General features: G+C 34.2%; 1 protein-coding gene across 4 annotated transcripts in view; it reads right to left on the reverse strand.

The window, feature by feature from the left end:
* Positions 1-26,704, reverse strand: part of CDK14 (cyclin dependent kinase 14) — a 250,999-nt gene that overhangs the window by 54,787 nt on the left and 169,508 nt on the right. For all 4 annotated transcript variants that reach the window (XM_087712624.1, XM_087712626.1, XM_087712627.1 and 1 more), the window contains 3 exons: positions 20,628-20,691; positions 15,541-15,589; positions 4,566-4,705 (listed from right to left, as the gene is read on the reverse strand). In XM_087712624.1, the coding sequence (XP_087568750.1) occupies positions 4,566-4,705; positions 15,541-15,589; positions 20,628-20,691 (253 nt within the window). The remainder of the gene's footprint in view (positions 1-4,565; positions 4,706-15,540; positions 15,590-20,627; positions 20,692-26,704) is intronic.

Genomic DNA, 26,704 nt, shown 5'->3' on the forward strand with positions numbered 1-26,704 from the left:
CCAAGCAGTGCTTTTGAAAGATGATATTCCCAAGAGACTTATGAAAATTTTTATTTTCATATACTGTATTTAACAGAGAGAAATGTCTACCTGAAAAGAAAAAAACTTCTGAAGCAACCCAATGAGCTAATTAGGCACAATTCCTTCTAACAATAAAAAGGAAGCTTCTGTATTATAATAAAAAATAAAAATATTGATCAGCTGTATTGAAAATTATAGAATGATATCTGATGACATTATCCTTACCTAACATAAAACTCTATACATCTTCACATTTTCAACAAAACTTCATTTTTCCCTGTCTACCTATTTCTGTCTTACATAGATATAAAAGCCAAACATTTTAAACCTTCCAGTAAAGATTAGTCCAGTTAATATAATTCAGATTATTAATCTGCTAGCAGTTTCACATGAGGGTAATATTTAATATATCAACATTTTAAGCAAATACTAACTTTATTACCAAAAGTAAGAATTGCTACTTGTAATAGTTTCATAACACCTATGTGTGAAAGAGAGAAGAAAGGAACATGGAGAAATTAGAAGAGAGAGAAAAAAGTATATATAAATTTATTCTTTAGATATGTGAATTTATCCATAGAAACATTTGAGGAAAAATCACCATCTATGTTTCTAATTAGTAAGCAAGATTAGTACCTCCTAACTTGAGTTATATGTTTATATTTTAATTATTAAGATATGGTAATTACTTTAGATTTGTTGCATATAATTTACTTCATAAATATCTATTGATATCTGTAATTATTTCCTATTTAAATTGTGTATTAATTTAACATTTGTAAATCTATTGATACAAATGTTAAATTAATACACAATTTAAATAGGAAATAGTTACAGAAACATGGAAAAAACATCAATTTTAGTTATATTAATCACATCAATATTTTCTATAATCATATAAATTGTGTTCAATACATGCTTGCAATATCAATGCCTGCATAATAAATATAAACAATTATAATATTTGATATAGGGATTGTTCTTTCTTGCATCTTGATTTATGCTTTATAATGATTATCTACTATAGACAGAACAGTATTTCTAGACTCAGAAATTTACTGGAGGCATTTAGCAGAACCTTGCCTAAAAATATAATGATTTTTCATCTTTATTCTCCCCCTTCAAAAGGTTTCACTGCTCCTGATGTTTAATGTTATGCAAAGACATGTTTCGGCCAGTGAATATCGCCTTATGGTTATGCTTCTGCAAATAACCTGCTGTGAGCTGATAAAAGGATTAATGCAACCAAAATTCTTAATCTGTGAAATTACAAATTAAATTCTCATATTAAAAATACCACCCTGAGGTATTTTTTGTGGTTTTAATTCCCCTCTGGTGTTCTGCATACATTGCACTTGTTAATGACTAGGAGAAGACTGTCTCTGTTGGCAGCCTGCTGTACGGTGATAATGTGTCGGTATTTAGTGCCCTGATAGGACTGGACTTAACTACCAATTGATAAACTAAGCGGCAAGTTGGTAATAAAGCCATATTAACTGGGAAAAAAATTACTATAGGATCCATAAACTACTGAAATCCTAATAGAATAATAAGTACCAGCATTCACATTTCAGATGTTAAGCTATATTTAGTTTTTCACCCTAACTAAATGGAAAAATAAACAAATGATTATTTTTTTCAAAAGGCACTTGTTAAATGGTATTGAGATATTGTAAAACAATCTGATTGCTTTATGTTATGGAAAAACTTCAAATTGTTGATATGGTTGTGCACGAATCATATGAAACAAGTATATAACAAAGTATATTAGTTAGAGTAAAGCAACTCTGGAGCTCTGGAACTCAAATCTGACTACCATCTCCACCAACTTCCTTTAAAAAGATTAGAAATTAGATGGAAATTATCCAAATGGCTGAGTCCTGTAATGATCTGTTATGGAGATGGTGCACTGCAGCTTCCTTCAAGGACCACATCCTCTCACAGACAGGAAAAGAAGTTTCCAATCTTCTTTTACAATGGTTTTGTATTCTTCTTCTTTACTTCCTCTTTTACAGCTTTGGGTCTTGCGAGAGATACAAAGTTCTGGTTCTCGCTCTTCTGGCGGCCTCAACCATTATTAATTGATATTGTAGTGTCTGTTTGATTTGTCTTTCCATCTTTTTCTGGCTCTGCACTGTGTTCTTTGACCTTCTCTTTTTGCATATGCCTTGTATATGCCGGTTTTAAGTACAATTATAAATCAGCCTCCTACTCTAGAGTTAAACAAAATTCTCTTCTTTTTATAATATCTAATCATAAATACCATAAATGATAAAAAAAAACTCTGCAAAAGTCCACTAGGGGTTTCATACAAAATATACAAAGATATTTCTAATCAGCAATAAACATAGATATTGTCTTTGCTCTGATTAAAAGTCAATTTATCACCTCAGAAATTTCCAACTATTGTGCATAATGCTTTCCGTTTATGTGTATAAAATAATCTTGTTTCCATTATCATATACAAAAAAAGTTCATTACTTTTTTCCAATTATTTAAATCCTCAAAGAAAAGACTGATCTTAGTTGAATATTAAACTTTAACACCCTCTGAAGCAGCATGTGCATTTGAATCCAATTTTTTAAGTTTTTTTATTTGTCCAACTCAAAACAAATCTGAGTAATTTTATCAAATAGTAAAATCATTCCTCATTATGGTCATACATATAGTCCTGCAATCCATCTCTCCAAAGCACGGAATGAGTCATCTTCAAAAACTGCTACTGAGCAGATATTGGCAGATACAATAACGGGAGAAAATATGTGATTTTTTTTAAAAAACCATGATTTAAGCCCTTATATGGATTCTTATCTATGCTGAATTGTATTCTCTCTCTAATGAAGAGGCTAGGACAGGGGTCGGCAATCTTAAACATTCAAAGAGCCATTTGGACCCGTTTCCCAAAGAAAAGAAAACACCGGGGGCCACAAAACCCTTCCTGTGCCTGACCATTTTCTGAGCAGCCACAAACTAGCATATGTAGTTGAATTAAACTTTCTGTTTTTTCTTGGATTTATCCATGGATGGCCTACTGAGAGTCAAAAAGCTTAACAAATCACGTGCCGGCAGGTGTCGCCCACTGGCAATTGTGACACATATTTTGAGCTACAGGGAGCCACAGCAGAGGGATGAAAGAGCCACATGGAGCTCCACAGCTGCGGGTTGCTGACCCCTGGTCTAGGAGCAGTCCAGATGTTTCATCTTGCATTTTATCTCCTAGAGTTCATCTCAGAAAACTAAAGTACATCCAAGTTCTGTTTGAGAAGCCACATAGGGCCAATATGGTCTATGTCTTCTGCCATTCTCTTATTCCAGTTGCAATTAATGTCTCAGGTAGAATTGCCATTTAGATCTTCAGAGAAAATTGTAAGGTCCCTCTGAAACCAAGCCATGTTTTTCAGGCCCAATGCAAAGTGACCTAACAGTTATTTCACCCCAGCTAAGCCAAAAAACAACTAGTGAGTGAACTAACAACAGATTGATAACAATATCTTAGAGATAAGACACAACTGCCCTGAGACAAAAACCTGATCTAACATGCAGCCCCCAATTTATGTTCAGCTTATTATGACTTGAGACAGATGTGTAGTTGTCCTATAGTTGCCACATATTCCTGAGCTGCCTCGATTTTTACCAACATCATCAGGCTGGCAAACTGTAAATCCTGATTACCATCAACCTATTGGCAGTCCAGCAATGGAATCCAACAGCTCAGGCTAGGATGAGGCTAGGCCATCCTAGGACAGTCTATCAGTTGCAATCCCAACTATTCCTTACAGCTTAATTTACAAGAAACTTCCCAAATGGTCTTCAAGAGAACTTCTGAAAGACAACACAACTTGTGGATGATAATTGTCAACCCACTTTCTCTCCCCTGGAATCTTGGCTAGTACCAGACCTAAAATCCATTTGCAAGAGACAAACACTGTTGGTAAATCTATCCAGCCCCAAAGTACGTCACTTCCCAAGATTACTCCATCCCACTCCAAACTTTGCTAGGTTCTTTTTGAGTACTATTCCAGATGTCCTTCCTCCAAACTGAACCAATCCCAGGGAATAAAGCAAAAATTGTCCTGACCCACATCAAATATTCTATCTTAGTCCTAGGGGGTGGCAGGTAGACAAGAATAAGCCAATGTGATGGTATCTCAATAAATAAGTGAACAATCTTAGATATTAACCTAATTTCTGCTTTGCCTTTCTTAGCTATTTTGGAAACTATTATTCCAGAAATAAAAACAGAAGTAGTGTTTGAGAATCCAACATTAGAGTATTGTTTTGGATACTGAAGCTGATTAAAAAAGTACTGGAGGTTATAAAGTAAAAAAGCTCTAAATATGTAAATTTAAATTCTCTCCCTTTCTCTTTATGGCATCCCGTATAATTCTCTTAATCACATGCATAATTAAATATAAAGATAATTATTTACTGGCTCAACAGAAGAGGAAGAGAAAAACCATTTTTTCTTCATTTGTCACTCTTTCTTTCTTTTTCTTTTTCATGCAGAAAACTCATTTTCTATGTAGATGTTTTGGTGTACTCACTATCATTTAGCTCCCATAGCCGGGGAGGAAGATCACTGAAGTACTCATGGCTCAAAGCTGCCTGTGCTGACAATCTGTTTTTGGGGAAACACTGGAGTAATTTGGAAGCCAGATCTTCTGCATGATCCACGTAGCTTAATCTATAAAAAGGCAGATTCAAATTAGCCAATGTATACACGCATACATATTCACAATTATAATCTGTAATATAATATAGCACTGAGATCAACAAAGCAGGAACATTAACTGAAGTTCATATACATGACTATATTTTATTATTTATTACAAAATAAAATGAAATAAATTAAGAATGTACATCACAGGATGCTTCGGAAGTATTTCAGGCAGACCTCTGATAAGCTTTGGGGAACATGACTACTAATAATTAAACATTGTTAGAACTGCAATACAATTTTTTTAAAATGATTATAAACTTAGTTTGCAATCCATATTAAATTAGTTGCATTTCATTACATTGGAAACAGTGAGACTAAACAGTGATATTTTAGAATTGAATATAGAAAAACTTACAGCATAGTTCAGAAACAAATTTCATTGAATTAAATGAAATCGTTTCAGGTAATTAAGTATAGGATTACAACCTGAACAAGCAACCTTTGCTTGTTCAGATAACCAAACCACTTCCTGCTCCCATCAATAGACTGATCCCTGGGAACTAGAAGCACATGAAGTAGGATATTTGAATATGTCACACAAAAGATTTTTAGTTACTCCAGCTGCTATAAAGAAGCCTGAAAAACTATAATTGTTTGTTCATTTGGGGGATGAAATATTTTTTGATCAATAGCTAGCATTTTTTTAAAATTATGCTTGTGTGATGGGCAACAGGGAGGTCTTGCTCTCCCCTTTCCACCTTTTGGGGGGGGGGTGGTTTCCCAGCTAGGAAGGTGTAATAAGCCAAATTTACTGTATCTCTTATAGTTTTCTATAATGCCATCACAATCTCAAGGGTAAAGAGAGATAACGAACTCCAGCAAATAGTTTCTGAGGCATGTGGAAATTAGCCCCTTATTTAGACCAGAAGTGTTTGGATTAATTTTAATTCTTGTAGGGATTCATTTGTGCAGCTTACATAGTTTGTACAGTATGCTTAGCCCCTCTCTCATAGCCTAGTTAAGCATACTGCAGAAGCAGGGTCTTTGAATCCAATGTAACCATTGTAGATAACATGTCTACATTTTCCTCTATTTTCTACTGAATTTTCTGTTCACAATGCAGACTCAAGTCAAAGTGTGCTTTCTGGAGCTCATTTTTGCAAGAAGAGCATCTATTCAAGAAATAGGAATTGTTACATTGAGTGTTCCCTGACATTTACAAGAAAGCACTTCAGAGTGAAGGGCACTAGTAAAATGTCAGTACATAAAATTCTCACAAAAGCACAGTTGGTAGGCTCTGGGAGGAAAAAAATATTCAAATGTCTATGTATAGTATCTCATAAAATAATGATGATCTAATCTAAAGTACCTTGGAAAATCTGTATAATTTAGGTAAGCCAAATCCAATCAAATGTAGCTGACTTTAAGACTCTTTCCAAATAATGATGATAGTAGTAGTAGTAGTAGTAGTAGTAGTAGTAGTAGTAGTAGTAGTAGTAGTAGTAATCATTATTATTTTTAAATATAAATAATTTATTACGAAAAGAAATAATTTATGAAAATAAAATATTTTACTTAATTAAAATATTTAATTAAGCATTAAATTTATCATATCCAGTAACATATGAAAACAAAGAATTTAATGCAGATGCAACTGAAACTGAAATAGAAAAGTCTTTATTATTTGATCAGCATGATGATATCAAGCTATAGGCATTTTACAACTTATGACTAGAAGCTTAGCAATTGCTCCAATGTATGATGGACCTTCCCAAAGCTACTTATGACCTGGTTTCAAAGTTCTGATGGCTGCCCTCCACAGACACATGATTGCATTTTGGCACTTGGCAACTATTTATAGCTGTTTGCAACATCTGTGATGTCATGACTACAATTTTTGGCATTTTTGCCAGAAACCAACTTGTCATAAATTGCCCAATGTCTAGATTGTAATGACTGCAGGAGTATTGGGACAGCTGGAACTTCACCATTCCTTCAGCATAACTGTAATTTTAAATGGTTGCTGAACAGTTGTGGATCAAGGAGTACCTGCATCTGAATGTCTTCTGACTGAAAAATAATTATTATTTGGTAAAGAATATGATGACTATCATAATAAACAAAGGAAGAATAGATGTTATCACGCACAGAGTAGTTCTGAACTCAAGATACATCAATTGTTAAATAGCAAACTCCAATTTATTTTCAAAATTAAGACCTGACTATTTAAAAACAATATCAACTCACTACTTCCGATTTAAAAATCAAGTACAAATCTCTGAAAATAATCTATAATGTATCATTTTCTTATTCAGAAGAACATTTCTTTATTTCCTTTTTTTAACCCCAGCAAGCATTGGCGAGATCAAACATCTAGTGTTAATGAATAACTAGGATTCCAAGATAAAATGTTTAACTAAAGTTACTCTGATTTGGTCAGAATATATAGTCAAACTGGCCCATGGGATGCTTAGATCTGGCCCGAAGAGTTGCTCTGAAAATAGAGAAGGACTGGTCCGTGGTGCTTCTACCAGTGAAATTGGAGCTCAAGAGGGCCACGTGCAGTTCTCCCAAGCTCTATTTTCAGCTGCAACAGCCTCCTGCAGCCCTATGCCAGCAAAAATGGAGCTTGGGAAGATGTTCCTGGCTCCATTTTCATGGACAGAGGACTGCAGGAGGTCATCATAGCTGAAAACGGAACACAGGAGGGGTGCACAGAAACTTCTGGGCTCAGTTTCCACTGGTAGAAAACTGCAGCTGCAGTTGGCAACTGAGCTGGCCTCATTCAAAGGTCAAAGACAACCCGGATGTGGTCCTCAATGAAATAAAAGTTTGAACTCCTGATGTAGTATAAGTAATCCTTGATTAACAGTGACTATTCAGTTACAACAGTGCTGAATGAGAGGGACATATGATAGATTCTCATAACTGAGATTGTAGCAGCAATCTCGCACTTGGTAATCTGCTTGCAAATATGAGATCACAGCATCTTGCAGTCATGTGATTGCTATTTATGACTTTCACTGCTGGCTTCCAATAGGAAACCACAAATGGCAATCATGACTATGCAGGATTCACGTAACACAAACTGGGACTAACAGAACTGCTCTTATAAATCAGAATAGCCATGGGACTATGTCCTTATGACTGCATCCCTTAGTGATGGGGTTCCTTGTTCAAAGCACAAAGTAGAAGATACATTTCTGTTATGAGGGGTTTGTTTTGTGTGTTCAGAATCGGAGGTAGAATGTTTTTAATGTCTCTGAGAACTAGTTTATACAACATTTCTATGCATTTTACAAGTATGGAAAATGGAGTTCTGGACTGAATAAGCTTTTGATCTGATTCAGAAAATCGTTTTAGGATTCCTTCAAAATGTCTGAATATGTATAAAATATTTAAGATCTTAACCACATAATATTCACAAGGGCAGATTCAATTTTTAAAACTGGTTTCAGAAACATATTTGCAGTGAGGAAATTCCTTACTTATTCCTGGTCATTCTGACTACCATTATTCTAGCTCAAGCCTGAATTTATTAACTAAGAGGCTATACATACATTTCTTGCTATCCTTGTCTCCCAATTTGAAATGGTGCTGACATGCTGCCAGATATGCATGAGCTGTTGATAGCTTAAAACGTACTTCAAGAAAATGAAAACTGATACTAGTGAATGCTGTGCTGCCAATGTGCCAATACTGTGTTCTTAGTAAATTTAAGAACACAGGATCCCCTTTAAATAATATATTCAATTTGTTCTAAAAAACTCTTTCTTCCAAATGCCAGACAGGAAAAAAATACTTAAAAAACACTGCGTACAGATTCTCTTCCATTTACCTAGGCCTGAACAGTGTGTTGCTGTCCACTCCAATCTTTTTCACTTACAGCCATTCATCTTCACTTTTTCTGTGTTGTCAATGCCTAACCTTTATTCTTTCTTTCTTCCCAATATTTAGGCTTAGCACTTCTCTTCTCTCTCAAATCCTTTAGCATTTGTATTTGTTCAAGGTAATGGTGATTTAATAGCTGACCAGCTGATACAATGCTGCAATAATGTAATGATGATGCAATAATAGTAATGAGTCAGCAGGGTTATTTGACTGTTACCACTTTAAGAGACTGGATTATAAGAGAGGCCCTGTTGAGGCGTATCTCTCTCCCCGTGTGTGCTTCCATGCTGTAAATACTGATTTATTGTTTGACCTTTGCCTAGTACATGAACATATATTCTTTTGTAGAGATAAACCACTATTTATTATTACAAATCCCTGTTTGAAGTTCTTGCTCCTGGGTTGTCTCACATAGTCACACTGTGCACACTCTGACAGTATTTTCCTTCCTGTTAATCTCCATCTTCCCCATCTCTACCATGCTCCTTGTCTGTCTTCGTATTTATCTCTCTGCATTTCTTTTTAGTCCAAAGCCATATTATTTCTCCTCTATGCTTGAACTGTTTTTTTTTTAACTTTCAACCTTTCTCATTCTCTCTCCCTTACCAGCCTATTTTCCCCACCCATTTTCAGATATCCCCTTAACTGATTAAGGTTCTAATAATGGTCAAGGAAGTATCAGTAGGGACAACCAAAATCACAAGTAGATATTTCTGCTCACCATATCTCCCTGAATTCTCACAGCCTGGGTACACATTCCTTTTCTCATGTGATTAGGAAAAGATAAAATGAACAAAGTTATCCTATCTAGCTATGTTTCAGAGTAACTGACTTCAATAAGATTGTGGAAGTGGGCACTGAATTTTGACTTTTGAAAATAAGAGTATTGGGGATAAATTTAGGCCAGGAAGCAGAATGTGGACCTACACGATTGAAGGCAAATATATGTGTCCCAGGATAATGTTATAATCTGGGATGATCACCGGGACCAAAGGTTTAGTCTTCTGAGCTTTTGGACTCATACTAGAAATCATCCTCAGGGAACCTCTCTCACTAGAATGTGTGCTTTGGGCTATTCTATGCACAGTGTTTCTGTGGTATTTATATGGTGCCGGGTTGGGTGTGGCTTTTTAATTGTTGTTGGGATGTTAATGGCTGACAATAAGTTGTTAGCACAAGTGATGTCAAGCTGGCCACGTCCACCCTGTCTACACCCACTCCAGCCCTTAAGGTCAAACATAACCCTGATGCAGCCCTTAATGAAATTGAGTTTGACACCAATGCCCTACATGGATTGCCCCTGTGACTATATAGAACAGATGGAGAAGAAGCTAAATACTAGATTGAAAGAACACAAGCGAGTGATCAGACGAGGAGATCCAAATTCACTGGTAGCCTCACATTGCAATGAACAAGGACATACATGCAAATTCCCAGCTACTAAGATTGTTGGATGAGCAGGCACAAAAATAGCCAGGGAAATGATTGATTTATATGGTGCTTGTTGATGGCGGGCCAGTAAGTCGTTAGTGTTGTTTCCTTGTACTGTCAACTCCTTGACTGGGTCAAGGAGTAAGTGATAAGCTGGTGATAAATCAGCACTCCTGTTAACTGACAAGAGGTTCATTTCCCAGGCTTCAATCATTTCCCTGGGTATTTTCAGTTTGTATATTAATCAGTTATATTCTCTAAATTTATTCAATATTATTCATTACTATGTATAATAGTATAATTGTATTTTAACTGAATTTTCAAAATGAAAATGTTCAGGATTCAAAGCATATTTGAGGATTGTGGTCACCCTTGAATATTATTTATGCTTTTAATTAGATGTTTTTGTTTCTTTGAGGTAGCACTTTAAAACTTCCTTCTTTTCCATCTCAGCAAACTGATAACGTTTTTAGAAAATAAATAGCAGTAAAACTAAAGTTTTCGGTTTTCAGTAAATTGTTCACTGAGAATTTAAAGTGTAAGGTATTAATGCAATAAGGCCCTAAAAATATGGGTTTGTAGACCCTGTCTCAGAAAAGTGAAAATTATGAGCTTCCCAGTACACTTCCAATGGATCACTTGATGACAAGTGAAGGACTTGAAAACCAACTCACATTAGGCTCACAGTTGCAGCTTCTTGTAGTCAAATGAACGTGGTTTGTGACCTTTCCAGCTAGCTTCTGACAAGTAAAGTCAATTGGAGAAGCCAGATTCACTTAGGCTGAAAATGATTCATTTTAGAACCATATAATCTTCTTAACTGTACTATTAACTTCACTCACTATTACAATAAATAACATCATAAAATTGGGACTCATTTAAAGACCATATCACTTAGCAACCAAAATTGTGGTCCTCTATCAGATTTTTCATCTGTGCTTCTTATAGACTTCAATCAAAATTACGGTGGATTTAATGCCATTCTCTAATGTTAATAGAAGAATGCAATTGAGTTTTGTAAAGGCATTGTAAATTTGTATCACCTTCACTTGGTCTCAGAAACAATTAAAGGTTTACATATACACACATATAGACAACTACAACAGTCTTTTCACAATATATTTTTTCACACATGCATTCCCCAGTATTTCCACATACAGTGAGGAGGGGGAAAATAAAATCTAAGATTATCAGGATCAACTTAAGCATATCACGCATACACACCATGCCATTAAAAATCTCAGCTTCTTTTATCTTCCTTTTTAAAAAAGCCATCTAAAGAGAATATTCATACTGAAATTCATTCACTCACTCACTCACTCATTCAATTTCTATAATTCCCAACTCAATCAAGTGATTTTGGAATGCTGACATATTGGTAATATATTTAATGAAGGTTTACTATTAACATATTCTAAATGAAAAACCATATTTTAAGTTCCCAAAGTTTTGACTTTTAAAATCACCTCTAACTAAAGGAATTTTGCTATTCATAAATCTCATTCCTTGCTTCCAATGTTAATGTTCAGTATTAGAAAAGATTTAACTTCACCATAATGTAAGTAAGGACTTGTAACCTCCCTCACTAAAGTCAGTGATCTTTCATCACTAATAAATTTAAATATTCTAACAAGTTATTCAAATCTATCATACTTCAGAGCACCCCTTGTCTCTGCCACATTAATCTTTTCTAATTCTTTTCTGTCAAATCATATCAATGAGTAAAGTTCATTGATTGGGAAGAATAAAAGAAAAGTGCATTATTAATATATACCCTGTAATTATATCACTATTTGACTTATAGCATATTGCATCTGAGTTCTATTAACACCTTTTTTAATAAATATGTAAGATGTTCTACACATAAGACTAGATATGAATGCAGCTACATAATTATAAATATCCTGTATTAATTATGGGCCTATAAATATTAATGTCCAATTACTGCTTTCTGAACAGTATTTTTTTTAAAGTATAATTAAAATTATCTAGGAAACTAAAAAAATCCTCTGAGTATACATTTTCTACTACCAAGGAATTAAGCAAAAATATTTTGGATATGTGAACTATTTTAATATTTTTTAGAAAACCCACTTCAGTTAGGCAAATACTGCTACTTAGAAATCGATAATCAGGAGATATAATTGACTCCCAAAATTATATTTCACTAATGATACTATATTAAAGTTTTTGTCTAAGCCTAAATTTGAATGCACTGTGATCAATGATCATAGCTAAACTGACCTTGTATAACTCTGTGAAAATTAGAATATTTTCTATAAAGACTTGATGAATTTATAGAGATTTTTTTTAAAAAAATGTTCCTCTTATGATTATAAAAATGATATTTTAAAGTCCAATACAACCAGGAATATAACAGCTTACAAATCAAATTTGTAGCCCTAGGATATGAAATTGACTCAGTGCCTAAAAGAAAAAAAATCAGTTCCCCTTGGAATCACTCGCCTATCTGCCCTCCAGCAATGACAGGTGCACCAATACTGTAGTAAATTGCTTTATTCACATTATACTGCTGAATGAGCAACCTGGTCTATCTAGTGGTAGGAGAAGCAGCACTTTTTGGCAAGACACACTTAGCAATATAATTGTTACTAAAAATAAATACTTTTTAAAAATTGCTTTTGGGTTTTATTCCACCAGTTAAGATTTCCTTTATAAACTGTTCATGTTGAGTGCTTCAAATTATTGAATGGGGAAATATAAACTATATTCACAGGCATCCTGTATAAGCCAAACTGATGAGATATCTTTTGGCATCATTATGCAGATGACATATATCACATTATATATTTTATGGAATTAAAATTATTTAGTTGTATTCTTTAGTACTAACCTAGATCTTTAGTACTAACTTGGAGAAAATGGCTAAATAGTACATAAACATATTGCTGTAATGATGCTAAAATAGGAGAGATGGTCAGGATATCCCATATATGAGAAAGAAACGAGGTGAAGAGAATATTAAATACGATTGGTCATAGAAAAAATTCAGACTGTTATTTTAATGAAAGATACCAAAAATTAATCCTACTAATTAGGGTTGAGACCTTGTTCTGCCATCTCTGGAACTTCTGGTTCAGGTTTTTTTTTTTTTTTTTTGGCTTGCACCAAAATAATGTTTCTGCTATTTCTATTCCTAAACTAAGGAATTCTAGTTTAATCTCACTAAACGAAATAATAAGCCAGATTCATAAAACATTGAGCATATAATTTGTCGTCTTTGGCATCTGTGAGCTTGGTAGTTGCATTACCCAACTAGGTAACATCATCAATGTGGTGTTTGCTCTCTATTTATTATATACTGGGAATATAATTATTAGTTAAGATGTAATAGGAAACTCTGCATTAATTCCAGTCATGAGTGATATCCTGAAATATAGTGCATAAAGAAGAAAGGAAAATTTATGAAATCAATTCCATACTTCCCCGGAGAACTTCTAAATTGGAGGTAGAAATTGAAAGTTGGAATGTGGTTTCTGATTCTTAGAAGGTAAAACTCCAGGTTTAGCTTCAAATATAGTATATATTATATAATAATTAAATGAAAATAATATATGTATCTGAGATGGCTGCTTTTTATTACTGAAATGAAAATAGCAATATTGTTAATGATTTCAACTGAGATTATTTTGTTAACTATTTTTCAGCTAACACATGTGCTCCCCCAAGTGTCCAAAGTATTATTTTAACTTTGTTATAATTTATTTTAATAGAAAGCACAAAGATTTATATAAGTGATTGTGAGATAATTTAATATTTGATGTGCTATACTTCAAGAAATTGAAGGAGAGTAATTTAATATGTGAGTAAGCACGATTAACTATGTATATATTAAACATAAACATTTCATCCTTCCTATTTAGGAAATGCATTCTGGTGAATTTCAACAGATTCCTGAACCACAGAGAATTTTTAAAAAATATTCATAGGTTTACATACTCTTGTGTTCCTAATAATTGATGATAAATAATTTTTTTAGGTCTGGATGGCAAATATAAAGAGATGCCATTGACTAAAGGAGTCTGTCCCCATGATTCTGGAGAGATAGAAACCTCTGGACATGTCCTTCTTTGCTGCTCTTTTTTATAAAGACATTCAAACAATTTTTATTTTTTCAATAATTACTAGGAATTCCTGTTGTTCAGATACCATTTATGTTCAGTGGTTGCTTAAGATGTTACATAGCACAGATAGTTAGATTCTGCACAGCAGAACTAAATATTTCTGGAACTTAATGAATAATCCATTATAATCATTTTATATAATTAATGCATCAATTTTTTTAACATTACCCTATTATATTTTAACGTTTAATAACTATAAGCGTTTACAATTTAAGGATTAATATTACATTATAGCTTAGGCCATGCTCTTGTTTAAGTACAGCTGATAAACAGGTTTTATATTCTTAATAATTCCTTTTTTCTCTTTCCTGTAGTATTTTCTCTCACATACAGTATATTATAGAAGTATTAGCTGGCTCAATCATACCAAATTTGGGAGAAATAATATTGATCACTTAACAGAAGCAGAATTAGCAATGTACAGAAACATACTATTATGCATTGCCTTACACATTTCATAAACACTAATATAAAATGAAAAATATTTCATATTTTTCTATTACTGCTTATAGTAATTTTCATGTTGTGAACAGCACATCACAAATAAATTGTTAGACAATTTATAATATTTTGATTCTTGTTGTGATAATATCTGATTTTTAGAAAAGAGACATGTTGACTTTAATAATCACCATTTCAACAGTTTCTATGGCATGTCCAAAGCAGTCCTAGATTTCAGTTGCCCAATAATATCGCTTAATTTGGTAGCTGGACCAATCTATTTCCAAGACAGGTGCTGTGCAACCCAATTCATTTTGTAATAAGAAAGCTCTGCAATATATATAAAGTCAGAGTTGTCACACCTCACGGCCCGCCTGACACGCTGGCAACAGCCACGCCTGGTTTAGTGAAGGAGTAAAAAGTCCCAATACATCACGTAAAACCGCCGTGCTGACGTGAGTTTGACACCTGTATTTTAGGTTGCTCCAGAACTTATAACAACTTGGATAGATGACCAATTGAATGATGTTTTTTGCAAGTGCTTATGATGCTGATCTGCTGAATTCTCAAAGACAGAGAAACAGTAGTACTATCTCAAACTGCTGTGAAGATATTAGGGACTGGAAACAGTACTGTATAGAAGTACCATTTTTGTTCCTTAAAAAAAAATAGCAACTTAGAAGAAATAAACTAATCCCAGTAAATGAGTTAAAGCAAAAGGCAGATGTGAAAAAGTTATCTTTAGGCAGTAATAAATGTCAAGCTACTGTTATTTTTTTATCAGTTGTTAACCCCTAGTTAAGAAACGTGATAGGCTATATATTTCAATTAAGGCTAAATATTTGGATTTGGGACAGTATTCAGCATTAAAAATGTTGTAAAATTAAAAGAACCTAATTAATTAGCAAGAAATCAACAATATGGCTAAAATGGTTTAATTGAAAGACTTACTTATTCCAGGCTTGTCTAAGATTTTTAGCACTGTACTGTGTAAAGCGATCTGTAACAAAAAAAACAACAGGGACTTTTAATTTTATATCAAACATTTTCCTTTATTATGCTTATTATTAAAGGCAATGTTTACAAATATGCCAATAATAAACAATAGCTTCTGAAACAAAATAACAAGAAAAGCAGGAGAGTATCCCATTAATGTAAAATAAAAAAATCTAAAATCTAATAGCATCTCTGCAGATTAGGCTAACGGAATCACCACTAAAAAACCATTTATAACAGCAATACTCCAAAACAAAATTGTTTATTAAATTTATATGATAGTAAGTTCTCTTTCAGATACCTTGAAAAATGTTAATTCAAAGTAACTATATGGAAACTATATAAACAATTAAGTATTTAAGTATTTAATACTATTAAATAATATATAATTCAGTAATTTAATCTATCTGCCAATTTGTAAAGATCTTGCAAACATTAAACAATTTTACAGAGACAGAGGGATCCAGTAGCATGTGCCTTGCAATGTGTGCTCTTTAGCAAAAATACATTAAGAACACCATAAATACACGATTCATGCTATATCAGATTGAAGGCCCTGTATTCCAGTTTTTTATTCCTACAGTGATAAATCATAGCACACTTTCTCTTCCTGTACAATTTCAGAGGTATTTGGACTTTATCAGTCCAACTTATTAAGGGCCTGTGGAGGATAAACCATTAGATTGTGTTTTTGTCTCAAGACAGTGATATTCTGATCATGGGAGTGAAGGACATTAACATTGGTCCCCTGTTATGGGAAGATCATTCCTTCTTTGTCCTCTTGGTCCTGGAGTTCTCCATAACCACCCTCCACTGCAGGGAGTTGGGCCTGTTAATCAGTCTGACAGATATGATTGGGTTTCACAAGAAAGTTGGTTTTTTTCCTCCCCTCAAAGCTGTAATCCAGGTTTCAACAAATGTTTTGGTTGTGTTTTGGAATGAGTTTGGATCAGACTGCACCTGTGCAGACTCAGTGTGATTGAAGATCACATAAAGTCCCTTCTCAAAAGTACATCTTTGGATCTACCTGTTAGATAACTTCCCCACAGTTTTTAACCTTCCCCTAGCGTCCCCCTCCTCTTTTGAATCTACATGAAACTGCTGGGGAAGGCGGAGGAGAGAGATAATCCAACAGCATGATATTGAGATGTATAACTCCTATCTGGCTATCCAGGCATTGTTGTTCAGATATTGATCCAGTGTTTGGAGGTAGTGACTCCAACTCAACATGGCAAGATTAAGTGGCCCTAGATTTTTGGTTTCCATTGATCTGGTAAAGTGTCATTTCCTATTCTACAATCCCACAGACAGAACATGTGCAGAATTTGGGGTTTTTCCTGGACTTGCAGCTCCTGCTTGATAGTTGCTGAAAGCAACTATGGCTAGAAGGGCACACAGATCTTCACACAGATTTACAATAAAGTCTCCCAATGAAGGAATGACATACAAATAACAGTGTATTCAGAAAGTGCATTCAGATCTTTACTTTTGTCAATTTTATTATACTGCAGCTTATTCTACAGCTGTTGAAATTCACTTTTTTTTCTCATTACTTTACACTAAGTTCTCCAGAATGACAAAGTGAGAACAGAAGTTTAGAAATATGACTGCTCTAAGGATACTTCTGAAAGTTGATCCTGTTTCCAATACCTTATTAATCCTTGACTTACAATAGTTACAATGGCACGGAAAAAAGTGGCTTATGACTATTTTCACTCTTATGAGCATTGCAGTATCCCCAAGCTCACATGATCAAAATTCAGATGTTTGGCAACTAACGTAAGAAAACATTTGAAACCAATCAAGTCTTGGTATAGTTTCTATGCAGAATAACTATATTATGCAATTTGTCAGAATGGAAAATGCCCAAGCATCATTTGTATTGAATCACATTGGACAACGGTTGAGATATTTTTAAAATCAAGGTGGTAATAATGTTCAAATTAAAGTATTTTAATTAAATCACAATGAATGCGGCAAACAATCAATTAGATTGCCAGTAATTATTTTTAGTACAATGAGCATATAAACTAGTAATACCCTAGCTGGAAGGAACCTTTTTCATGGTGAGTAGTGGGTTTCAATGACATGTACATAATCATATCAAAACAATATCCCATTGATACACATATGGCCCCACATAGAAACACTGAAGAAAGAAAACTGCGCTAAGTGCTACAGAAGAATGTTTTCATCTCTCTCTCTCCAACTTTTCAATCTATCTTAATAGGTTGCTATGGGATATCATATATGCACACTGCTGAACAAGGCATCTTGGGCTCTGAAAGTAGTAGTAATAGCTCTAGTAGTCTCACTGAAAGGATTTTAGGACCAAGCATTGAAGTTTCCCATTGGGGATGGCACATTAGCTGCTGGCCTGTACAGCCTTATTAACGGGTCAATTTAAAAACAGCAGCTATAAGAAGAAGAATAGAAACAGAATATAGAGAACTGGAATCCCCTACAGCAGGATTTGGCCCGTCAAAGAAATTCCAAGGAATTGGGTTGTTTTGAGAAAACATGGAACATATAAACAGGAATTTTTACTAATCATAATATTTACTATTACAGATAGATAGTATTACTGAAATAAAAGAATGGCAAATTTTCTATTTTGTGGCTCAGTGGTTAAGATGCTGGGCTTGTCGGCAGGAAAGGTTGCGGGCTCAAAGGCCTTGAAACGGAGATGAGCACTATCCATTATAGTTGGCTACCACTAGTGGAGTAAATCCACAGGGAGTGCTTTTCCTTTTTAACTTTACTTTTCATTAAACTCTCCATTTACAAAGATCACTGTTTCAAAGCTAAGTTCAAGTGATAACAGGCAAAGTATTAACATTTTGAAGTATGCAATTACTTCAAACAGTTGACATTTCATTTTCATTTTACTTTTAAAGCTCTTCAACAAACAAAACAAAATTATATGCAAACAGGGAAACATTAGGTAGTATAGCACCATTGCACAATCACAGATCAGAATTGTTTCCTGACTGCCATCTAGCGTCGAAACACTTTTCTCTTCTTAAATAAAGATGAAACATGAAAGTAAAATATATTCATTTGTTTAGAAATACCATCACCCTTCCTCATAAAACTAAACAGCAGTCTTAGAAAGCTACAAACTTTCTTTCCAAATGAATTTCACATTTTTCCAGTTATAATTTTATTTTTTAAAAAGCCGTTCTTTTAATATTCTTAGCAATTTAATATTTTATGGAAATAGATGCAAAATCCTACAAGCTCAGATTTATATCATTTTAAAAGTCTTTATATAACATGGCAGTTAGGGAGTATGAATTTTTTTTAAAATATATATAGGAAAGTTATACAACGCATAATTTTATAACTTATTTGATTAGGACTATATCCCTGTTTTCTTTCAGGAGATCCAAGCAATATTTAATATTTTTCCTTCATTTTTTTTCCTTGTAGCAAAGCTTTGTAGGAGTTTTGGTTGAGAGAGAAGCACTGGCTCTATAAGTATTTTGAAAAATATTTTTGGAAACAAGAAGGGCAAAACCATAGGTCACAATTATTATACTTACAAAATCAAGCCATATTTCAAACTCTGTACCAAACCATATTCTATGAATTTCTGAGATTGTAAAAATAATAACCAGCCGTATTTCATTAACATTCTTTAATAAAAAGTCAGTCCTTAGAAAAATGAATTATTAACATTTCAACAGAAACATGAGACATAAAACATGGGAAGAAACATTAAAATCAGTGACATTTTGGGAAACTATTGTAAAATAGTTAATTTCTATAGAATGAAATAAATAACTAAACATTGCAAGTTTTGTTTGGAATAATATTTTGCTTATCTAGAAGAATTTTTTAAAAAACTAGTTAATATTTAGTATACTTTGTTCCTAAAAATTAAGATACCACTATTGAAAAGAAGAAAAGTATTACATCAACAAATAATATTAATATGTATAACAGCACAAACAATAATTTTAAACCTTGTGGCACAGTGTTTAGAATGCAATATTGCAAGGGACTTTGCCCACAGATTTGAGTTTGATCCTGAAGGGGCTCAAGGTTGACTAGCCTTTCATTCTTCCTAGGTCGGTAAAATGAGGAGCCAGATTATTGAGGGGAATATGCTGACATTGTAAAGCACTCAGAGAATGCTATAAGCATATGGAGCAGTATATCAGTCTAAGTGTTGTTACTATTACCAATTTTCTCTGGCTTTAGTATGCTCTATGCTTTTCATACTACATTCCCACTTTGTACACCCTAATTATGTTGAAGCAATACTGGTATTCAATAGAATAGATCAAAAACAATGTCACAACAGTTGACTTTGAAAAATGTGGGTCCATATCCAGTTCACTATTTCAGAAAATACATTATGTATTTATTTTCTTTAGGAACTACAACATATTGATTTATTGGTTAAGTACATTTTTTCTTTTGCACCTCTAAAACATTGAGCTGAGATGCTTCAGCTCCCATTACAATTCCTAATAAAGTATAAAATTGCATTTTGGTTTCTTGATAAAAGAGATGCCAAAATGGGATATGAAAAGTAGTGTGGTGTGTCCAAACACTGCTAAAAGTCTCCCAGGACTAAATGTCTTGAAGAGATAATATACGAATTGAGATATTTCTAGACTCGCAGAGTATAAAAATTGTGAGGGGGATGCGGAGATTTGGGGGGGGGGATTCAGAGGGAAAGAAGTAAATAGGTGGCATGAAAGCCATGTCCTCCCTAGCTAAAGTTAATGTATAGGGATATCTATGGGAAGGGGCTACAGACTGCTCATTCAAGCACTTTCCTAATGTTTCCTACCAAATATATGCATAATAAAAGCATACCTAATTTTCAACCAAAGAATGATTCCTGATAAAGAAAAGATTATCAGATCAAATACTAAATTAAATGTTTATGTAATTTAACTTTAACTTTATTAGAAATCATAATCTGCATTTTGCAATAACTTTACTAAATCTTGAAATGGTGCTTCTGTTCAGATAACCAGTATCTTTTCAAAATAAAATATATAACTTCAATAGCAAGCGAAACCAACCTGGCTTGAAATGTGGTAGTGTGTCAACTCCAGGCCATGATTCTTCATTTGGAGTTCCCAGAATCTGTAAGAAAACAAAGAAATATATATATTCATTTAAATATCAATCAAACATTATAAGCCAAGAGCCAAGGTGGCGCAGTGGTTAAATGCAGCACTGCAGGCTACTGCTAGATCAGCAGGTCAGCGGTTCAAATCTCACCGGCTCAGGGTTGACTCAGCCTTCCATCCTTCCGAGGTGGGTAAAATGAGGACCCAGATTGTTGGGGGCAATATGCTGACTCTCTGTAAACCGCTTAGAGAGGCTTGAAGGCCTATGAAGCGGTATATAAGTCTACTGCTATTGCTATTGCTATTGCTATAAGTACTTTTGTCACCAATTTATTTATAGATTGAAAGAGCCATTATTCCTAATTATTATTGCCTAATTAAAAGGAGCTTGATGCTACTAATTCAAAACTGAAGGGTATAGATGCAAAGTGTAAGTGTATTAAATAACATGATGAATTTATTAATTCATTTAAACTGAAACTCTGTGCACACAGACTGATTGCCTTAGAGTTTTTATTGAGTTAAATCTACCATGCAATATTTAGTGTGCCCAGCAGATGGAAGCATGCAATTTAATTTAGAAAGTCCTCTACTCTTATAACAACTTATTACTGTACTTTCTCAAGACAACACTGGATTTATGCCTAAATTATTTATTTTCTAAAATGGGAGGATAATCTTATATTTGTTGAAAATACAATAGTATGAGGCATTAAAATTTTCATTGGCAATGTGTTCATGCAGATGCATTAAATTCAGGGTTGCCTTCTTTAGTACTATTAAGAAACCCAATTTTCTGATGAAAAACCTAGTCTCATAGTTATATTTTAAAAAGTACTGAGTTGCAAGCTTTCATATACAATAACTTATTTCACCATTCACCAAAAGTACAAATGTAAACTATCGTATTTTTTTATGTATAAGACACACGCACACACACACAGGTGGTTGAGATCGAACAGGCCGAAAATATGGCACAAGGAGGCCGGAAAAGGGACGTGCAGAGGCAAAAAATGTGGAGGTGGCTGTTGTCAGCAGTGGCAATGGGCAGCAATGGCGGCAATGAATGATGGTGATCCCCATAGCCTGCTACAGCTGACACATGGTATTCCAAGAGGCAGATTGAACCGCCAATCAGCTGCTTGTGCTAAATCAGGCGGTGCTGAAGCTGACTAGCTGTTTGCTGTTTACTGCAAGGAGGCAAATTGCTGGGAGGCAGAGGCAGTTTTTTTTCTTGTTTTACTCCACAAAAGTGAGGTGCATTTTATAACCCACAGCATCTTACAGTCCATACAATACGGTAATTACTGGAAGTTAATTTTACACTTTGAAATTATTTGTTAATCTTAATCTTCTAATTACTAATTTACAATTAAAAGGATATATATTTAACATGGACAATAAACATGTAAATATATATGTATCTACATGTCAGACTACTATGTTGATTCCAATTGACTACAGCTTATCAATTGGAATCAACAAAGGTTGTAACTGATTTTGCTAACTGTAATCAGTTCAAATCTACAACAATTTCCTTAGATTTGGTGGATTATCTAGTTTAACACCTACATTTTTGAAGTAACCATTAATTCTTAATTTTTAAAAATATTTTACATAGGTACAACTCCAATTACAATATAGTAATACTTTTAGAGTGAACCACAAAGCAATTAACAGACCATGTGGCAGGTGGGGGAGGGGAGAAGAGGGCGAGGTACGCAGCTATTGCCAGACAATTTCTCCAAGTAAATACTTTACTTTCTAAAAAGATTATTTAAGAATTGGATCCAAAGAAGAAAGCAAAATAAAACTGCAAAGAAAATCCAAGTTGCTCTATTCCACTAACGTCTTCTTATACTTATTAAATGATTTACCCAACATACAGGGTATGCATTTTTTTTCCAAACATCTAGAAGCAGATCAAATCAATCTTCATCATGAAAGAAAAATTAGCAGATGGGCTTCAAGGTTACGGAATACTTTGAGTGCCATATATTTCTCTAAATTGATTTTTTAAAACAGGAGAAAAGTTTGTATCATTTTTGTAAATTTCACTAACATAAGCCTAAGAGATAATGGTAAAAAGAAGGAGCAAATATGATCAAACAAAGGTAACTCATTGCAGCAAAGTTTGTAAATCATCAATAATTTCTGTCCTCATTACATCTGTAGAATGTAGTCTGCTGGTTGGGAAATGATAGGTCAGAAGAAATGAGAGCTTCAGGCTTCCTAGTTCTTTTGTCTAAAGTCACTCATGTTTATTTGGTGATAGATACCACCTGGGAAAAAACTAATGAGTTGATATCAATATAAATCAGAATAGAGATGGTGGGACCATGGAAGTCTTCTAGTCCAACCCCCTGCTCAAGCAGATACCTATACCATTTCAGAGAGATGACTGCAGAGAGATCTTTCTTTTAAAAACCTCCAATGATGAAGCACTTACAATTTCTGAAGGCAAGTTGTTCTACTGGTTAATTATTCTCACTGTTAGGAAATTTCTCCTCCTTAACCTTCCATGTTGTTTCTCCTTGGTTAGTTTTCATCCATTGTTTCTTGTCTTGCCCTCTGGTGTGCTTTAGAAAATAAGTTGATGCCTCTTCTTTGTGGTAGCCTCTCAAATACTGGAATACTGCTATTGTATCACCTTAGTCCTTCTTTCCGCTAGGCAAGCCAAACCCAAATCCTGCAATCATTCTGCCTATGTTTTTGTTTTCAGACATTTAATCATCTAAATTGCTCTTTTTTTGTAATGTGGTGACCAAAACTGATGCAGTATTCCAGATGTCATCTTACTAAGGGTTTATAAAGCATACTAATATTTCATGTGATCTTGATTCTATGCCTCTATTTATATAACCAAGGATTGTATTAGCTTTTTTTGGCAGCGGCTGCACACTGCTGACTCATGTTTGAATGATCATCCACTAGGACTTCAAGGTCCCTCTCACAGTTACTATTTTTGAGCCAGATTTCACCTAATCTGTATTTATATCTTTTGCCTAGGTGTAAAATCTTGTTTTTCTCCACATTAAATTTCATGTTGTTGGACAAGGCCCATTGTTGAAATCTGTCAAGATCTTTTTGGATCCTGAGCTTGTCTTCTGACTCTGAGATGTTGGCTATTCCTGCCAGTTTAGTGTCATCTGCAAATTTGTTGAGTTCTCCTTCTTTTCCCTCATCTAAGTCTTTATGAAAATATTGAAGAACACTGGGCCTAAGATGAAACCTTGTGGTACCCCACTGCTTGCTTCCCTCCATATAAATGTATTACCATTAAGAATGATTTATCGAGTACAGTTTGCCAACCAGTTACATATCCATCTAGTGGTGATGTTGTCTATCCCACATTTTTCTAGCTTATCAAGAAATAGGCTGTGATTTACTTTGCCAAATATCTTACTTATTGATAAGGAAAGCCCTTACAACCTGAAATTCACTTGAATTTCCAAAGGTGTGAAAGGGTTCTTGATGGCATTATCTGTCACATATGGCTAGATTTTTGCATGCGGTGTCAGCTACTAAAGATTCTGAATGAAAACAATTATCTACTTGGCAGGGTGGTTCAATTGTGAATACAATACTTATTTAACTTAAAAAGGTATGTTTCTACCAGGTGAGTCCCTGAAAATATGCAAATTCTAGCAAAAGGTACCTAAACATGCAGCAGATCTATCGGTTTTAAATGTGAAACAGGGTATATCTCTAATATAGCTACGTTATGAAATGCTCAGGTTGAATCCCAGTGAGTGAATTGCTTTTAGCCTGAAAAAAACTTCAGGTGATTTCTGTTTGTAGTTTTAGGGCCAATTGAACATCATCTAAAGAAGATAATCTACCAGTTGGAAACTTTCCTAGACTTTACATTCTGATGTACAGGTAGTCCTTCACTTACAACCATTTCTTTAGTGACACTTCAAAGTTACAACAGCACTGAAAAAAAGTGACTTATGGCCATTTTTCACACTTATGACCATTGTGATATCCCATAGATCATGTGATCAAAATTTCAGTGATTGACAACTGGTTGCAATATATCCCAGGGTCATGTTATCACCTTTTGCGACCTTATGACAAGCAAAGCCAGATTCATATAACTGTATTACTCAGATTCATATAACTGTTCATACAGATTCATACAACTGTATTACTCACCTAACTGCAATGATTCCCTTAATAACTGTGGCAATAAAAGTCATAACATGGGGTAAAACCTGTTAACAATTGTTTTACTTAGCAACAGAAACGTTGGACTCAATTGTGGTTTTAAGTTGAGAACTAGCTGTATCAGCCGGTGAAGTTTAGAAGAGCCGTTGCATGGCTTCCACTAATGTGCCACTTGTGGCCTTTCAGGAATGGGAGGTTCTAGTGATAGTGATTCATGCTTTATCATCTTGCATCTTGTCTACTGAATTTAATTTATATGGAACTATCCTTGAATATGATTCAAAGGTACAATTCTAAAAACATCTTTTTACCTATTGACTTATTAAAACAGGTAATAGCACTGCTTTCCTGTTTGCTTCTCTACCCAATTCAAGCTCCTAATAATTACCTATGAAGCCTATGCCTTACATCTTGATTGTATTCAACAGTGCCTAGTTAAATATGGTCTTCCCACCCTGCACCCTGCATTCTGCTGAGATGTAGTCATGCCACATTAGTCTAGAGCAATGTTTCTTAAAGTATAGTCCCAGACCCCTGGCGATTGCCCAAGACTCTCTTGGGAGTTCATGAAATCTAAATTATTTGCCAAATGATTGAAAAATAATATAATTCCACAAAGCACTAGCAGCTGCAATGAGTGAATTTTTAATATGGTAAACATTGATGAATATAATTCGTATAAACAAAAATTCTTCTGGAATCCTACATAATTTTTAAAAGTAGGAAGTGGTCCTAAAAGAAAAAAAATAAGAAACACTGCTGTAAAGTGTTTAAGTTTAGGATGGCTTTTTTCCTATTAATATTTGACAAAAGATGTCAAACAATATTGGAATAGTAATTAATTGTGTATTTTTAATTATTTATTGCTGCTTGAGAAGTGAAATATATTTTGTATTATAGAATTATATGATATTATTTTACAATTGGTTGGATTGTGATTTTATATTCTGTTATTAGCTGTCCCAAAGTCTTGGGTACAAGTAGCATACAAATTATTGTGTAAGTATAAAAATAAACACCAGCAAACTAAAAATTTTTGCTTGTCTTACTATCACCTCCAGGAACTGCAAACTCCGGTGCCAAGCTTGTACATGTACCGCACCACTTCTCATGCAGCCTGGTTGCAAATAGCTATGGTCTGGGACTCCTGAGTTATACAGTTTCCTATAATGACTTATATAATAAACGTCTTTCTTTGAAAGCTGTAACATCATTTTATATAATGTTATGCTTTGCAGATTATGTATTGTAAAAATACTTGGTTCTCTCAGACTAAAGAAAGCCAGAAATAAGAAATAATTTAATGGGCGTCTAGTTAGGTTCAAATTTAAAACAGAGTGCTAGTTACCAGAATTCTATTTTGAAAAAAGAACAGAAGAATAGAATTCAGAGGTGGTATTCTGCTGGTTCGCCCAGCTTCAGGCAAACCGGTAGCGGCAGTGACAGGAGGCTCCTCCCAGACATCATCAGGGACGCTCTGTGCATGTTCCAAACCGGTTGCGAAGGTAAGAGGAAACGATTACTGATCTTATTGCTCCTTGGCAAAGATCTGCAGGACTTATTTTTTCCAAATGAAGAACTCACCAGAGACAGTAAGTTTCCTAGAAATCAGCCTCCAAAATCATCCACACACCACCGGTTTGTTAGAGTTGGCTGATAAGTCATCAATTAGGTGGCAGGACTAGCAGTTTGTTTGCAGTGGGGGAAAAAACTATTTCTTTTTTCAAACTACTTTTTTCGAACAACAGTTTATGCCTTCTCCATCTTAAGCATCTTCTTTATTGTTTACCTTTATTGATGCAAAAGAGATTCTTTCTTTACACTGTTCTATTCATTCTTTGAAGAGTTGTGCCATT

This window comes from Thamnophis sirtalis, unplaced genomic scaffold (genome assembly GCF_051295495.1).
Source record: "Thamnophis sirtalis isolate CommonGarterSnake01/CBP01778 unplaced genomic scaffold, rThaSir2_p1.2 scaffold_4, whole genome shotgun sequence".
Taxonomy (NCBI): Eukaryota; Metazoa; Chordata; class Lepidosauria; order Squamata; family Natricidae; genus Thamnophis; species Thamnophis sirtalis.